This window comes from Schistocerca nitens, chromosome 1 (genome assembly GCF_023898315.1).
Source record: "Schistocerca nitens isolate TAMUIC-IGC-003100 chromosome 1, iqSchNite1.1, whole genome shotgun sequence".
NCBI lineage: Eukaryota > Metazoa > Arthropoda > Insecta > Orthoptera > Acrididae > Schistocerca > Schistocerca nitens.
The window spans coordinates 993,122,833-993,141,183 of record NC_064614.1 but is presented as its reverse complement, the minus strand read 5'-3'; the positions used below and the strand labels follow the sequence as shown (position 1 = coordinate 993,141,183).

General features: G+C 42.9%; 1 protein-coding gene across 1 annotated transcript in view; it reads right to left on the bottom strand.

The window, feature by feature from the left end:
* LOC126195256 (juvenile hormone epoxide hydrolase 1-like) overlaps nucleotides 1–18,351 on the bottom strand; it is a 53,443-nt gene that overhangs the window by 18,993 nt on the left and 16,099 nt on the right. The window contains exons 2-3 of the mRNA XM_049933785.1: nucleotides 4,176–4,354; nucleotides 998–1,542 (exon numbers count right to left, since the gene is read on the bottom strand). Of these exons, the coding sequence (XP_049789742.1) occupies nucleotides 998–1,542; nucleotides 4,176–4,352 (722 nt within the window). The 5' untranslated portion in view covers nucleotides 4,353–4,354. The remainder of the gene's footprint in view (nucleotides 1–997; nucleotides 1,543–4,175; nucleotides 4,355–18,351) is intronic.

Below are 18,351 nucleotides of genomic sequence, written 5' to 3'. Positions count from 1 at the left end.
GTTTTACTTTAAGCTGCGAAAAGAATTGTATATATATATATATATATATATATATATATATATATATATATATATATATATATATATATATGCATACATTTCAACTGAATTTTTAAACAAGAAAGTTGCTTTACTTCCCTCGCCCCATAGAAAAATGCAACACTTGGGTCACCGAGAATAATGAAGTAAACACATAAGTTCTTGTTCAGAGTAACCTGAATGATTGTGCCCAAGTCATGATACCAAAAATACCGCTAGAAAAGACAGAATTACCTCTAACCTGAACTCTATCTTACATTCACTCTGTGTTGAACGCCCTATTGACTCCAAATATCGACTGGACGCAGTTCCCTTTGCAATGTTCGTTCGGAAACTGGTTGAGACGGATGAGTGACTCACTGACAGCAGCAGTTTCTGTCAAGATTGGAAAAGGTGTTATCGACGAGATACTCGTCTCCCAATTGCTGTTGGTTCTTATCTATTTCCTTACACTGCGTTGCACGAATGTGGGTGGTACCAATTCATTGTAGACACGTTGGACAGTCTATGCTAATACACAAATCCGACAACTCCATTCACAGTGTGGTCATAGACACGCTCGAAAAGGACACCACCTTCCTGTCATCCACCACATGGAGCCATGGAACTGCTGATTGCATACAACCGGCTGGCACATGGGGACTACTTCACTCCCGTACATACAGTGGTAGAGGGTCACATGACCACCAGCTACACCATTTACGGCGGTCTACAACGACCGGTGTGCTCACAAGAGAGTAACCAATATCTTGTCTGGCGAGTTCCAGATCACGTCCTCGTCAACATCTCACAGTAATTTCCGGCTTGATAACAGCAGAATGTGCTGCAAGCTCAAGTTACTTTAGACGGCCGGAGCAGATCATTTGAGTACAATGGGTTACTAAAATTAATGGCGGTATGCAGAGGACTGAACACGCGGAGTGTAAAGGACACTACTTCTGACTTTCACTGTACTTACCTGTCGGGGAAGAGAGTGGCCATGTGAGACCCGATTATGGCTCCCCAGTCACCACCCTGCACATAGTACTTCTTGAACCCCAGGCGCTCCATGAGGTCTCTCATGACGACCGCCACCTGCGCCGGACCGAGACCCGGCTTCTGGGCGCCCTGCGAGAAGCCGTATCCCGGCAGCGAGGGCGCCACCACCTCGAATACAAAGTTCTGCCCCTCTCGCGGCGTGGTGAGCAGCGGGATGACGGAGTAGAACTCCCGCACGGAGCCCGGCCAGCCGTGTAGCAGCAGCAACGGCACGATGTCCACACCCTTCGGCACGTTTGCCGGCTTGACGCGCAGGAAGTGCAGCTCCAGCCCGTCCACCGTCGTCTTGAACTGTGGGAACTTGTTCAGGAACTTCTCGCGCTCGCGCCAGTTGTACTTCGTTCGCCAGAACTGAACAACCTCGTTCAGGTACTTTGAGTTGAAACCATACTGGAACCCAATACCTTCCAGTGGCGGTGTTAATGTTGTGTACGACTTCAGTCTATCGTCCAAGTCTTTGAGGACCTGAAAAAAGATAACCACAGGTATGAGAGCGGTAGATATCGTGTCTGTTTTTCGGACCTGTCTGAAAGGACAATTTTTGATCCAGCTGCCATTATGGATTAAGACACATAGGAATTACAGACTTTGGCGCTGAAAGGGCATTGATTAAAATCGGTAGGAATAGTTAAAAATTTATGCCGGACCAGGATTTGAAAAAATGGCTCTGAGCACTATGGGACTCAACTGCTGAGGTCATTAGTCCCCTAGAAATTAGAACTAGTTAAACCTAACTAACCTAAGGACATCACAAACATCCATGCCCGAGGCAGGATTCGAACCTGCGACCGTAGCGGTTTTGCGGTTCCAGACTGCAGCGCCTTTAACCGCACGGCCACTTCGGCCGGCCCAGGATTTGAACCTGGGTCTCCTGCTTACTAGGCAGATGCTCTGACCACTTTTTTTTTCATTACATTCATCATTCCAGAACGAGATTTTCACTCTGCAGCGGAGTCTGCGCTGATATGAAACTTCCTGGCAGATTATAACTGTGTGCCGGACCGAGACTCGAACTCGGGACCTTTGCCTTTCGCGGGCAAGTGCTCTACCAATTGAGCTACCCAAGCACGACTCACGCCCCGTCCTCACAGCTTTAGGAGTGCTAGTTCTGCTAGGTTCGCAGGAGATCTTCTGTAAAGTTTGGAAGGTAGGAGACGAGATACTGGCAGGAGTAAAGCTGTGAGGACGAGGCGTGAGTCGTGCTTGGGTAGCTCAGTTGGTAGAGCACTTGCCCGCGAAAGGCAAAGGTCCCGAGTTCGAGTCTCGGTCCGGCACACAGTTTTAATCTGCCAGGAAGTTTCACATTCATCATTGTTCGTTGTATTTGGTCGTAGCGGACGTCATTTGACATTAGTTTAAATTCGTTGTTCATTCCTTCACTCAGTTTTTATTACAGGGACCAGTCAGGTCCCTGAAGGAACACGCTGAGTTATCGTGCCGGCGTCTACTAAGCCATCCGGACACAGTGGTCATCACATCTTCACGGACTACCCTAGCACGCCACCCATCAGGCCCAGATTATATTACTTACTTTTCTGTAAATAAATATTGTTTGTATTCCTGTTTTTCTTGTTATACGAGTTCAAACTTGTGCAGTATTCACACTCCTGGACTTGTCATTCATTTTCTGTTCTTGGCCATGTATCACAATTTATTCCTAAGTTGCAAGAAAAGTATACGAACCAATAGCAAATTATTTACAGCTCGTTGAGTGATTGATTAGCTTTTTTAACATCAAGTTTATTCAGCCCTGTTCACGACCAGTGCGCCACATTTGTGGTTGCTAATGTGGTATGTGGCAACATGCTATACGTTAGGCTGTATGAATAGTGTATAAATCTAGATCTAGTATCTGAAAATAACATAGTTATACGAAATAAAGGGAAGCAGTAGCTGCAGTAAGTAGGAATAGTGATTAACTGAGAAGTAAGACGTTCCAATAAAATTAATTTTTCTGCCTTAAATTTCAAAACTTAATTTACACGTAAGTAGTATAACCAGTGAAGCATACACAGTGAATTTGTTCCAGTAATAGTCTATTTTGTGTACCTTTCCTTCCAAAGAAATATGAGACTGGTTCATCTACGTCTACATCTACATCCATACCCGCAAGTCACCTGACGGTGTGTGGCGGAGGGTACTTTGAGTACCTCTATCGATTCTCTCTTCTATTCCAGTCTCGTATTGTTCGTGTAAAGAAAGATTGTCGGTATGCCTCTGTGTGGGCTCTAATCTCTCTGATTTTATCCTCATGGTCTCTTCGCGAGATACACGTAGGAGGGAGCAATATACTGCTTGACTCCTCGGTGAAGGTATGTTTTCGAAACTTCAACAAAAGCCCGTAACGAGCTACTGAGCGTCTCTCCTGCAGAGTCTTCCACTGGAGTTTATCTATCATCTCCGTAACGCTTTCGCGATTACTAAATGATCCTGTAACGAAGCGCGCTGCTCTCCGTTGGATCTTCTCTATCTGTTCTATCAACCCTATCTGGTAGGATTCCACACCGGTGAGCAGTATTCAAGCAGTGAGCGAACAAGTGTACTGTAACCTACTTTCTTTGTTTACGGACTGCGTTTCCTTAGGATTCTTCCAATGAATCTCAGTCTGGAATCTGCTTTACCGACGATTAACTTTATACGATCATTCCATTTTAAATAACTCCTAATGCGTACTCCCAGATAATTTATGGAATTAACTGCTTCCAGTTAGTGACCTGCTATATTGTAGCTAAATGAGAAAGGATCTTCTTTCTATGTATTCGCAGCACATTACAGTTGTCTACATTGAGATTCAATTGCCATTCCCTGCACCATGCGTCAATTCGTTGCGAATCTTCCTGCATTTCAGTACAATTTTCCATTGTTACAACCTCTCGATGTACTACAGCATCATCCGCAAAAAGCATCAGTGAACTTCCGATGTTATCCACAAGGTTGATGGTAAAAGGAATGGTGGGGGAGAGGGAATGTTGGGTTTATGCTCGCCGCATCTGCAGCACTGGATAAGCTACACATACGTTACATGGTCGTGTCAAATGGCGAGACAGAACCATTTTAAAGCAACACGTAGCGCAGCATGCAACGAGAACAACACTTACCTGGTCTGGGACATTTATCTTGAAGGGCCGGATGGAAGTGTCGACGGCTTGCGGCTGTCCCTGCGCCCACCACTCTGAACGCAGCACAGGCGGCGGCGCCGTTTCGTTCAGCTTGGCCCAGAACAAGGCCACCACTATCACCAACGACGCCACCACTATCTTACCCAGGAGGCCCATCCCTGTTGCAAGAGAGCCAAGCATCATTTTTACTCACAATAAACACACAGATGTTTGATTTTGAGCCAGAGTTGGCAAGATAACTCCGATCTGGAATATAACGTCGCAGTCGCCAGGATAGCCGACAGTACAGCCGGCACGGTAGCTCAGCGTGTTCGGTCAGAGGGCTAGCTGCCCTCTGTAATAAAAAACTGAGTGAATGGATCAATAACAACGAACTTCAATGGGCGTCAGGGGACGTCCGCCACGAACAATTGCAACGAACTGTAACGAACAAAATGAGATTACAAAAAAACAGCGCTAACGCGCTGCTTCCTGGACTCGGGTAGGCGCGCCGGCCCCGGATCGAATCCGCCCGGCGGATTAACGACGACGGCCGGTGTGCCGGTCAGCCTGGATGTGGTTTTTAGGTGGTTTTCCACATCCTGCTAGGTGAATACCGGGCTGGTCCCCACGTCCCACCTCAGTTACACGACTCACAGACATTTGAAACACATTCACACTATTTCACGATTTACACCAGCCACAGACAGGTGGGGTACACTAACTCTGTCCTGGGGGATACGGGGTGGCGGCAGGAAGGGCATCCGGCCACCCCTTAAAATTAACATGCCAAATCCGGTTAACCATGGCCGTAACTGCGGGACAAGGCGCAAGCGATAGATAGTCATATCTTCAAAGAATCTGATAGACTAACTGAACCATTCTGGCGGAGTGTTTGTTACCTCCTGGGATTAATATGTTATTACTAAAACGCTCCACTGTTCAACTTGGAATTCAGGATTTGAAAATGTAAAAAAATATAGGCCAATTATTAATACGATGTTCCAGTTAAATCTTACAGTAAAAGGTACTGGTTTGAAATTATGCGAAGATCAAAACAGCGGCGGCCTCCTCTTCTGCTTGGAGGAGTGTATGGTGCTTAGCTCTCAAAGCAACCTTTAAAAAAGTCAAGACGCACTAGGGAGTTGGTTTTTTACATCCCAGGAAATTAAAATTCTCCAGAACATCAAACCATACATATGTGCTTAACCAGTGACTATGTTACCAGAAAATTATACCTTCATTATTAGATGTCTTGGGTGAACGATGACGTACGAAAATAAAACTAATTTGTCACTGATTTCTGCTGCAAACACTGCCATAGGTTGCCCAAAAAAATGCTACAGACACAGAAGCTGTGCTACATTAGTTTTAACTGAAGCCATCTAATAATAATAAAGGTACAATTCATCGAAGTCTGTAGCAGAAATAAAGCAGTTTGTCACAAACATTTCTCTATTCCGTTTTTTGGTAACATTTCTCTATTCCATTTTTTAGTATATCGTCCAAAATTTGGGCTCACCTGCCTGAGTAACTTCTCCACACCCAGATCTTCCGGAAGGAACTTTCTTTGCATACACAAGTGATGATCAACTTGCTATCCACCAGATGTTTGTTGGATGAATTATATTCAGCAGTCTTTTAGAGAGAGGAAGAGAAATATTGAGGGTAATTGTGATTATTTTATTGAAGTAAAAAGTAATCTTTGTAAATTAGCTCTGGAAGATAATTTGAAGAAGATGCTGTAATTAACAAAGGTGTGAGCCCAGGCGTTTGGCAAATGTATAAGACTCGTGAAAGAAGTGTTATGTGCAACTCCTGATGACTAATATTAAACTTAATCTAGTGCCTTGTAATATAATATTCCCTGGAAATCCTATAAGCATATTAAAGAAAAAATTAGACTGGTTGATCGCTGTAAATTGTTAACCGCTCTGACGGCCAATGCTCAACTGTAATCTAACCTAACGCATGAGCTTTCTAATATCTTCCAGATGCACAGCATAGCGACGTAGAGGTTACAAATCGTAACCCATTGTTCAATGGAAGTGCGTATGAAGCGAAATAAGTATTTATGGAGTGTTTTTGCGATTGGGAGATCATTAAAAACAGAATTTTAGCACGACAGCCTGCGACACGTCGAGAATCGCAAGCCTTGGTAAAGCATGCAATAGTAACGTACTTTTTCAAGCATGGACTTCACATTTGTACTAACAAACAAGACAGACAGACATTACATGTGTTTTCTAACTATGGTCCATTTCCTAGTAATAACAATGGACCGTGCAGTGCATTATATGTTCTAAAATTACTGAAATACTTGGGTGATCGAGTAGAATTTTAACAGTATGCTGTTACAGAGTTTACACAGTAGACATGTCAATTCCGTGGAATTTCCATCCCCGCCACTGAAGCACGGCTATACTGTCATGCTAAGCACTGCTCTTAGTTTCCTTTATAATTATAAACTATCACAGCCAACAACAAAACATTCATAGGAACACTTAAACTATTCTATGATGACATACAATCAGGAACATGAGATGTATAGAGGCAACCACCACTACCACCACCCTCCTTGGCATATGCTCTTTGCATAGACTAGCGCACACAATCTCGCTCTTATGCTTCCAACGCCACATCAACATTTTATTCCAGCAGACAACACAATTTCGAGGATGACAAGTCCAGACAGAAATGATCGATCAGACCCCACCTCTATGTCCGATTGGGTCCTAGATTAAATAAGAATTTCACCTTGACTCATCTACGTGCCCTGTCTTTGAGATGGCTCATCAGTTATTCAGTAGATCCCACTTGTTATAATTTGACTATTTCTTGTATTTTACGAATGCTCCGAGGCAGTCCGTGAGAATTTAGACCAATGAAAGACAATCTACTCCGTGATACCCCTACATCTACATCCTACTGTTGCCTGTCCACCATTGTGCAGATATAGAGTGCACAGCCCAACGTCATTGATAAATAGCACTAGACTGTGTTGACCGAAAGAAATTTGACTTTATTTGCCCTTTTATATATGAAAAGGAGGAATTAGTTTTTCTTTCCGTCTCGGGCCTATCCCACAGTGACTGACATTTTTATAATTTAATTTTTTATTTTATTTATACTGGCAACTGGGCACCCCAAAATACCTTCGCCCTTGTCGATGTCTTTTTAGCATGGCCAGTATATTGTGGCTTGCTGTGGTATCGTCTGATTCAGTGGATAAAGCCACATTATTACTCTTAGTTCATCGGTGGATAATGTTCCAAATATATCCATATATTCTATTACTTTCCCCTGCTTTACTATTACTTTCCTTTGTATTCTCGCCGCCGTAGCAGGCTTGACGAGACGTAACCTATGCATTCAATTTCTAGAAACGTAGCCCATCATCTATACAGCAAGTGTTGTTATTGTATAGCTTCAAAGTAGCTAGTAAGTGGGAGATTAAATCTCCTCTGCCCAATGCTGAGTATCTTGTAAGTAATAATCTGCTCAAAGCACGCCACCAAATTCCAGTTTTGGTGTACATAAGTTCCCAGATATCTGTAGTGTTTCTGTGTACAGCGACATCATTAATTCTTTTTTATTGGTTCTCTACATTTCTCTCTTTTAGAGCTTGTAATTTCATTACTGTGGCACTATCTTTAACTTTGAGCGTATGCACCATGTTGTCAAGATTTCAAGAACAATTTTAGACATGTGCTCCTGTTGCAATCTGCTATTTGTGTCATACGGATGGCATCCACACATGCAAAAGTCTCCCATACAGGTGCTTCATCATGCAGAGATTGCAGAGGTGCCTCCTTATTGATGTTCCAACGGGTGGAACACATACTGAACCCTCAGTGCATCGTTTGGATAGTCTTTTGGTGACAACCGAGCTCAGCGATGTCAGTCATATCAACAGTTCATAATAATCACCATGAAAATATTTATTGATCTATCTTTAAGAATTTTCCAGGCAACTGATATCTTTTTTCTACACATACTGTATAACTGCATAATAAGTCATACATTTTAATCAAGTTAATAGAATATTTGTGATTTATACAGCATGTAATGATTATTAAATGTAAATGCACCATACAGAATAAAAGAAGTAGAAATAGTATGTGTGACAATAAACATGCTGAGAAAAACTATTTTAACAAATATAAACGGGATGTAGTTGATGTGTGTTAATCAGTAAGTATAAATGCACTATAAAAAAACAACAGTATGACAGAATAAGCATTTTACAAAAAGCTCAAATAATATAGTGGTCAGATAATACAACAATTTCAGAAGATTAGATCATTTTTATTACATATATTGAATTCGTCTATTACATATATTGAATTCGTCTGTTTGTTCAAGCCACCTGTTTGCAATGTCTCTGAGGACATTCACTGAGACACTGCGTGTTGTAGTTGGTAACATATTAAACAACTGTGGTCCTACGTAAGTTTAACTACTCGGATTTTCAGTTTTTTATGCCTAATAACTGAGACGTCAATCACCTGCCTTTGACATGTGTCGTACTCACCGTTCATGGCAGTCGGTGTTTTCCTTGATATGCACTAAGCACCTAAGAATAAACAGGGGTGCAGTTGCCAGTATTTTGAAATCTTTAAAGTATTCCCTATATGATACGTAGTTTCTTACATAAGTAATGGCCTTTTTCTGCTAGATAAAAGTTGTTTTTACTTCATAAGAATTGCGCCACAGCGGCACTGCACACATGAGGCTGTGAAAAAAAAAGAATAAGAGTTTAGCAGTAACTTGCAGTCACCAAGTCATAAGTTTACTTAGCAGATAGCGGACTCAGGCTAACTTTGTGTATACATAATTAGCGCCAGTTTCCCAAGTTAATTTTGGATGAAGATGAATGTCAAGAAGCTTAAATGAGGCACTTCAGTTGTCATTGTTACAAAGGCTAAAAAGAATGTTTACATTTTTAGAGTGGTTAATTTGCAATCCACTTACACTGAACTATATACTGGATATTCTGAGTCGTTCTGCACTTTTCTGCTTGATTGTGGCCAAAGCCCTACAAACTGTAACAAAGGTGGTGTCATTTTCGTTTAATATGGACTTGTACGATATCATACTGGGAAAATAATTTATGTAAATTATGAACAGCAAAGATCCAAGCACGGAATCTTGTGGGACACCTCGTGTAACATCCAGAATATCTGATTTGTTTTTGTTAAAGTGTACAATCTGCTTTCTCTCACTCAGATAATATGTAATCACAAAAAGTACTTTGCCTTTAACATCATAAAAGTAAAAATCGTATAGTGGCCGTGAACACTGCAATCTCCCGCAATCAGAAGTGCGATAGGTACGATATAAAATGAAAGGAACCGGACAGATGTACTCGCTGAACATCGTAAAAACTCTGCTGCGACTTTCATTCCATTCTTTGTCGACTTACCACCGCAGAATTTAAATTGTCACTCATTTCATGTCATTCGCAGTGACTCTAACCAGTCACAGAGGAGCTTTTGAAACTTTTTCCCAAGACATATAAAAGCTATATTGATCGGCTATTTTATATTATTGCTACTTCTTGTTTTCAGATGGTTGAGATATTCCTTGCTGTAGGCACTGACTGGAGTAATTTTTCTATCGTTAAGGATATTTTTGGAGCTAGATACTGTAAAGTTTATACTTGAATGCCATCTGGACATGCTTCTTTCTTCATTTTAAAAAACTGTGCAATCGTTCTTAAACTTCTTGAATTGTTTAAATGATTTAGTTCTATCTGGAGCTATCATTTTTCCTTTATCAATTATACAACAGCACAGTTTCGGTCTTAGGCCATTGTCAACTTACTATAAAGAGGAAGCACCATACATTTAGTAATCACTTATGAATTACACGTAGAAACAGGTCAAATATTAGTATATGCTAAGAAAATATAATATTCTTTACAAAAACTTCACACATGGGTCTCTCTTCACATGTGCATGTTTAAATAGCATTCACCATTATTATGTGTGTGAGTGCATGCGTCATAATTGTCATAAAATTGGAAACCGTAACCTCGTTAGTGTGGGAGCATGTCATGGTTTAAAAACTACATACATTCCACGTCCCATCACACTCAACATACATGTTATGGCTACACAAGGTTTAATGTGGACACGTGACCACGGAACAGCTGTTTGAAAGATCTCACGTTGAGGTATACACAGTCTATGTATGCAACTTACATAGATGATGCTTATGGGTGTTCTATAGTTCTGACATAAAAGTGGTACGACAGGTGAATATATAAAATGCTAAAATTTGTGTTCTTACAGATGATAAAATGAAAATGAAAAATAAAAAATAGAATAAAAGTTCCATGCCTTCTTGTTATAAGTCTGTAGGATCTACCAAGCCCCCACCATATTATAGCCACATGTGCCTATCACATTGGCAAATCCCATGGTCTTGCAACACTGTCACAGAAGGGGCACAAAATTGTCTAGAAATTTCCCACTTCGCAGGTCTTTTTGTCCATTTAAAACACTACTAGACTGATCCTTTAGATGGGTATAAATCCCTAGCTTGTCCATAACATTCACGACGTCTCCTTTTGGTACCCTTTGCAAGATCGGTAGTGATTCACTAATACTAGGCACTGTGTGACTATGTGTTCCTTGGATCGGCATTAACCTTCTTTTCCGTCTGCCCAATACAAAACTTAGAGCAGCCCTCACAGTTAATTTTGTACATTTCTGACTGTGAATACAGTTTCAATTTACATGACGTATGTCTCATTAAGCGGTGTAAACTACTGTTCCTGCGCTAAGGACATCGACTATGTATATCTGTATATACCTCAGTGTGAGATCTTTACAACAGCTGTTTAGTAATCACATGCCCACATTAAATATTGTGGAGCCATAACATGTGTGTTGAGTGCGATGGGACGGGGAATGTCTGTAGTCTTAAAAACCATGACACGCTCCTGTACTAACAGGGCTATTGTTCCGAATTTTATGACGATTGTGACACCTGCACTCATAGGCACAATAACAGTGGACGCTATTTAATCATACACACAAGAAGAGAGACCTGTATGGCATAATGTGCCATCGAGGTTCTTTTTATAAAAAAAGTTTTATTTTCCTTGCTTATTCTAATACTTGTAATGGTTATGCATTTAATTCTTTATTGACTGCTAATACACTGAATTTATACACTGATCAGCCAGAACATTATGACCACAGATTACTATCGATATAAACCCATTCAGGAGATAGCAGCGTCACCTGGCGAGAAATTAGCATTTCAGAAACTGCACGACTTGTGTGTTTGAAGAATGTGAGTGTCTTCAACACGTGGTGTCACCAAGGTGAAACCACATCCAGGCATCGTGGGGTTGGATGGCCACACTCATTACAGATGTCTGACTTTGTAGGCTAGGCGGAATGGCGAAACAGAAAAGGCAGCCAACTGTGGCGAAACTAACGTCAGACTTTAATGCAGGGCAGAGTACAAGTGTGTCTGCATACACAGTGCACCGAACACTCCTAACGATGTGCCCTGCAGCAAATGATCCATGCATGTGCTAATGTTTACGCCATGAGATCCGGACTATGACTGAAAAAGGCACATGACCATCGGTACTGGACGTTGGCACAATGGCAGAGCATTGCATGATCTGATGAATCCCAATACCTCCCTTATCATGCCGATGGGAGGGCGCGAATCCGTCGTCTTCCAGGGGAACATCTCCTTGACACCGGTATGGCAGGATGGAGACAAGATGGTGGCGGTCCCATTATGTTCTGGGGAACATTCACAAGAGTATCCATGGATCCAGTGGAGCTGGTGCAAGGCAACGTGACAGCTAAGGGTATCTTACGCTGGTTGCAGACCACATTCATTCCTTCGTGACGATCATATTTCCCAACAGCAGTGGAATTTTTCAGCAAGATAATGCGCCATATTACAAGGCCAGGAGTGTGATGGAGTGGTCCGAGGAACACACTGGCGAGTTCTAATTGATATGTTGGCCCCCCAAATCGCCAGATCTGAACCCAATCTAACATATATGGGAAGTAATTGAATGTGGCGTCAGAGCTCATCACCCCCTCCCCAGAATTTACAGGATACAAGAATTAAGTGGTGTGTGTGTGTGTGTGTGTGTGTGTGTGTGTGTGCGCACGCGCCAGCGACCTACCAATGCCACATTGCTTCCATGCCACAATGAGTCGCCACTGTTATCCAAGTCAAATGTGAACATACAAGCTATTAGGTAGGTGGGCATGTCGTTCAGTGTATATACTTGTTGATAGTCTGAGACCGAAACAGTACAGTCTTACAACCAATAAAGAAAAAATAACAGCTGCAGGTGGCACTAAATCATTTAAATAAGATCTCGCAATTGTGGACCCAATTCCAAGGAAGATCATTCTTCAGTTGAGTATGAGTAAAACATCAGGTTACTGTAATACCTGTTTAGGCTGTACCTGCACTGTTGGCCACTAAAATTTCAACACCAAGAAGAGTAGCGTTTACAGTGTAGTGGGAAGAAACCAAGATTTTTGTAGCTGATTTGGTGTCATACAGGGTGTCAAATTTAGAATACAGAGCTCCCACATCTAGTAGTTATTAAGGCTCTAACCAGGTTCGACATCGAGTTAAACTCTAGTAGTTATTAAGGCTCTAACCAGGTTCGACATCGAGTCAAACCAAGTTATCAAGATGCTTCAGCTCTACTCCGGAGCTCATCATGCATATTGGCGTGCGAATAATGATGTGCCAGTCCCTCGGCAACTAAAGGCCAGAGGTTTTCAAAGGATGAAATACCTGGGGTGTTTTATTCACGGACCCAACCAACCAACTCTCGCACGCGGGCCCTGAACGTGACATCGCTGGCCACTGCTCCTGTCGCGGCCGTCGGCGTCTCAGGGCGTTACTGCCGACGGAAGAGGTCGCGCCATGGCTGAGCTCGGGTCCGCAGCGCCCTCTGCCTTTTGCATATAAGGAGGAGCGCTGGCCCCGAGACGGACACTATTGTCGATTATCTATTGCTAGCCTTTCGTGGAGTTTATAGCGGAGCCATTGCAGTGTGATATTTGCTATTGTATTCGACTAGGCTCAGTACACGGATTACTCTTGGATATTACTTGGACTTGTATTGCTGGTGCACGTTTCGTCAGAAATAAAGATAAGTTATCTCTCCATTCTAGCTGGCGCAATTCTTGTCAATTATTTTTCGGCCAACAGACATAGCTACATCCTGGTCACTACCCACGCTTTATACAATTTGTGGTGGCTGCCCCAAAAGTACCGCCGAGGACCTTGGGTTGGGAGCAGTCACAAAATGGGGAACACTGTGGTCCTCTGTATCGAGATACGTCAGGACAGCACAAGCGAAATGCAGTCTTGCATTATCTCTTTAAAAGACATTGTTACAAAGCTAGAGCGCAATCACCAGTCTTATAACGTCAGAAATGTAACAACAACCGTGCAAACTGTCAGCTTTTGCGAACCATGTGATTGAGCTGCGTCCCCCGTGGCGCCCTATACCATCACATTAGGTGCTTGACCCATATGACAACGAATGTAGTCTGGTAGCGTTCGCTTTCGCTGAAGCCTCCACCACACGCGAATTAATCCTCCATGACGCTGCACACAGAACTGGGACTTGCTTGAGAAGTCGAAATGGTACCTCTCCTGTGTCAACTATGTTGTTGGGTGTACCAGCTTCCTCTCTCCTGCCACATGAAAGGATGCGGCAACAAGGACCGATTTCATGATAATTTTTGGTGGTCCAGATGTCATACTCTTTTCGTGGGTAATTGCCTTCCTGCAGATAATCTCATTTCCTGTCTGAAGGTACGTGACGTGGGTGTACAATCCTGTACAACTGAGCGAACAATAGGCCGGCCGGTATGGCCGTGCGGTTCTAGCGCTGCAGTCTGGAACCGAGCGACCGCTACGGTCGCAGGTTCGAATCCTGCCTCGGGCATGGATGTGTGTGATGCCCTTAGGTTAGTTAGGTTTAATTAGTTCTAAGTTCTAGGCGACTGATGACCTCAGAAGTTAAGTCGCATAGTGCTCAGAGCCATTTGAGTGAACAATATGTTTGCTCTCTCGAGGGCTTGTAGCACAGGACCGTTGAGATGCTCCCGAATCCGTTGATACAGTATTATCATGACAGTAATCGGATCCTGATCAAGGTGAACAGCAATTTTGCTGACAAACCGCAATGTTGATTGGTCATGCTATTGTCGATGTCAAATTCTGACACAGGCTTTCTTAAAGGGCCATAAACAACATTCAAATGTAACTTCTGAATGGGGAAACCGTTGTGTAATGGTTGCTTGTACACAACCTGTTCATGAAAATACTCGCCCGTTACGTTTTGTTGCTGCTGTTGCTGTTGTGTTCTTCATTCCAAGACTGGTTTGATGCACCTCTCCATGCTACTCCATCCTATGCAAACGTCTCCATCTCTGAACAACTACTGCAGCTTACGTCCTTCTGAATCTGCTTAATGTATTCATCTCTTCCTCTCCCTCTGATTTTTACCCCCCCCCCCTCCCACAGTTCCCTCCAATACTAAATTGGTGATCCCATGAACTCTCAGAATGTACCCTATCAACTGATTCCTTCCTCTAGCCAGGTAGTGTCACATTTCTTTTCCTACTAATTCCAGTCACTCCCTCCTCATTAGTTATGTGATGTACCTATTTAATCTTAGCATGCTTCTGTAGGACCACAGTTCAAAAGCTTAGACTCTCTCCTTGTCTAAACTGTTTATCGTCATGTTTCACTTCTATACGTGGTTGAACGTCATACAAATACTTTCAGTACAGACTTCCTGACACTTAAACCTATGTTCACTATTAACAATTTTTCTTCTTCAGGAACGCTTTTATTGCCATTGCCAGTCTACATTTTATATCCTCTCTACTTCGGCCATCATCAGCAGTTAATTTGCTGCACAAATAGCAAAACTTATCTACTACTGTGTCTCATTTCCTATTCTAATTCACTCAGCATCACCCGATTTAATTCGACTACATTCCATTACCATTGTTTTGCTTTTGTTGATGATCATCTTTTTTCTTCCTTTCAAGACACTGTCCATTCCAAAGTGACCCTGTCTGTCTCTGACAGAATTACAATGTCATTGTCAGAGCGCAAAATTTTTATCTCTTCTTCATGAACATTAATTCCTACTCCAATTTACCTTTGGTTTCCTTTAACGCTTGCTCAATGTATTGATTGAATAACATTGAGGATAGCCTACAACACTGCCTCATTTCCTTCTCAACCACCAACTCTCTTCCATGCCACTCGACTTTTAACTGCCATCTGGATTCTGCACAAGTTGTAAATAGCCTTTCACCCCTACGACCTTCAGGACTTCAAAACGAGTGTTCAAGTCCACAATGTCAAAAGCTTTCTCTAAGTCTACAAATGCTATAAACGTAGGTTTTTCGTTTCCTTAACCTATCTTCTTCTAAGGTAAGTCACGGAGTCTGTGTTGCCTTGCACATCCCTACATTGCTCCAGAACCCGAAGTGATCTTCCCAAAGGTTGGCTACTACACAGCTACTTTGTTTATTAGTGCTGAAATGCTAATTATTTTCATTTCCAAGCATGTAGTTCACTTAAAACCAATCTGACATTTTTTACTTGCCACTTTCATGATGCTGCAGTCTCAGTGGCGAACAGTGTAACTTGTCAGTCCTCTTTACTGAGATTTGTTTCATAAACATCAGGAATACCAACTTCCTAGCCGGCCGGAGTGGCCGTGCGGTTCTAGGCGCTACAGTCTGGAGCCGAGCGACCGCTACGGTCGCAGGTTCGAATCCTGCCTCGGGCATGGATGTGTGTGATGTCCTCAGGTTAGTTACGTTTAATTAATTCTAAGTTTTAGGCGACTGATGACCTCAGAAGTTAAGTCGCATAGTGCTCAGAGCCATTTGAACCAACTTCCAGATGTACTTCCACAGTTTCCTTCTAAGAAGTGCTTCTTCTTAATTTTCTTCCCTCACATCTTAAAGTAGACTGCACTGTGGACGGTATTTCTCAAGCTTTCACCTGTGACCACAACTACCCGCTATACGGCCCTGGTCTGCAAGGTGCTCATGCTACAGCTCTGCAGGAGACATTCCCTTGACAGACCCAGATGTCAACAGTATGAGAGGCACAGTGTATCAGCCACAACAAGCTGGATTGTGTCCAAAACACACCTGTGTTTTGAAGACGTACTCCTATCGGCACCATGGAAACATTTGATGAAAACTTCGACAGCCCTGAGACCAACGGCGTGCTCAAGCTGGAAAACATCGCCACAAGCAGAAGTACTGGTTTGCCTCTGCAAATTATGAGTCACGCAAGCATCAAGGAGATATCACTCTGCTGGGCATGTACTTGAGATGACGCCTGGTGACTCTGTGCCTGCTCAGTTCACTGAGCCACTGCAAGCAGTTCTGAAGCAAAGTGACCACCAGCATCTACATAAGTTGCAGCAACCATCCAATCTGGGAGATACTTCACAGCAGCCACTACAAGCAGACACATGTCAGCCAAGGAACTTTGCCTCCTCCAACTTGGCCTCCTGAGGGACAAGTGCTCCACGACTTATATTCTTGTGTGGAACTTTGACTATCTACTGTGCTCAGTAGCTGCCATCATTATATAAAAGAATGGACCTTGATTTCTCATCAATAACTGCCACTGCTACATGAACTTTGAATTTATTATCCCGATGGCAAACAAGCTAGTGACTCCAGTCATGATTCGTTCTGTGGAATTTATCTGAACAACGACATCGCAAAGTCCTTCACCGCCTTGTTATTTTTTGTCAGTTCCAGCCTTCTAAAAGCATCCTTAGGGAGTTCAAGATCTTCCTTTATAACAGACACCAGATCAACGAGGAGACATTCACGAAATTACAGCTCTGATAGGCATGGCATTTGATAACTGACCGTACAAAGTATGTAGCTGAAATCAAACAGGTGCCCTGTAAAGTCTTGAACGGTGCACAAATTACGAAGGGAATAATAATAGTAGGCAGATTAGACTGTACTTTGCAAGTTAGTATAGTATCTGGCGGTGTGTACTGATTTATTTCACAGGTAAGTATGCGCGAACGCCCTTACTTCTACAATCCACATTGGCTCTTCCCCTGTAGTGTCGGCGACAAGGGACACACCGCAGCATTTAGGCACGAGAAAACTTTGCTGTGTATTGCGATCTAGCCGGATGACAGACGTCGTGAGTGTCCAAAAAAAGACATGGTTTTATTTGATTTAGTAGATAAAATGATTCTATTTGCTTTTAACACCTGGATTAACTTTAAGGAGACCTGCTCGTGAACAGGTAGCATTTTCATCCCATAATATGCCGGATGCACGTTTAACATGAAAGATCTAAACTGCGGAAGATTCCTATTGGCTGAGAGAGCAACCGACCTCCCAAAGATGCGAGAAGTCTCAGTGTACATGCAAAAAGAGGTTGCTCAAAGGGCTTATTTCGATCAGTCGTAGCTGGATACGGCAGAAACTCGCAAAAGTATTGCAAATGTAACTGTCGCGATCTACGTAAAGCAAAATACAGTGGTCAGAAAGGAAACTGCCAGATGAATAGGCAACTTTCAACATTACACCGTGTGACGTGCAGATCTGACCAACACATTGCTATGTGGCAGTGTCATTATTTGTTGTCTAGGTTTGCTTTTATAGCATAAGGAGCGGTCAAAAAGTTTCCGTTCGAGGGTGTTGCTGCAGCTTATTAGGCTATCCGTGCGTGACTCACGGTCAAACCCAAGCTTTCATATGTCGTCAACTATGCGTCTACGGCCCCTAGTCGTACATAAGTACATGCATGCATGTCCAAAGGAACTCTGCATCGTAATCAGAATAACACAGGCACTGCAATATCATATTTCTCTGAGGATACTGGGCAAGCGACTTTCAAGTACAACGTCTGACCTGTACGGGAATATACTTAGTGGACGTACGAGTCCAGGTCGTAGACGCATAGTTGACGACACATGGAAGTCTGGACCTAGCAGCGAGTCGTGTACGAATAACCAAATGGTTGCCGGCCGCTGTTGCCGAGCGGTTCTAGGCCCTTCAGTCTAGAACCGCGCTGCTGCCGCGGTCGCAGGTTCGAATCCTGCCTCGGACACGGATGTGTGTGATGTCCTTAGGTTAGTTAGGTTTAA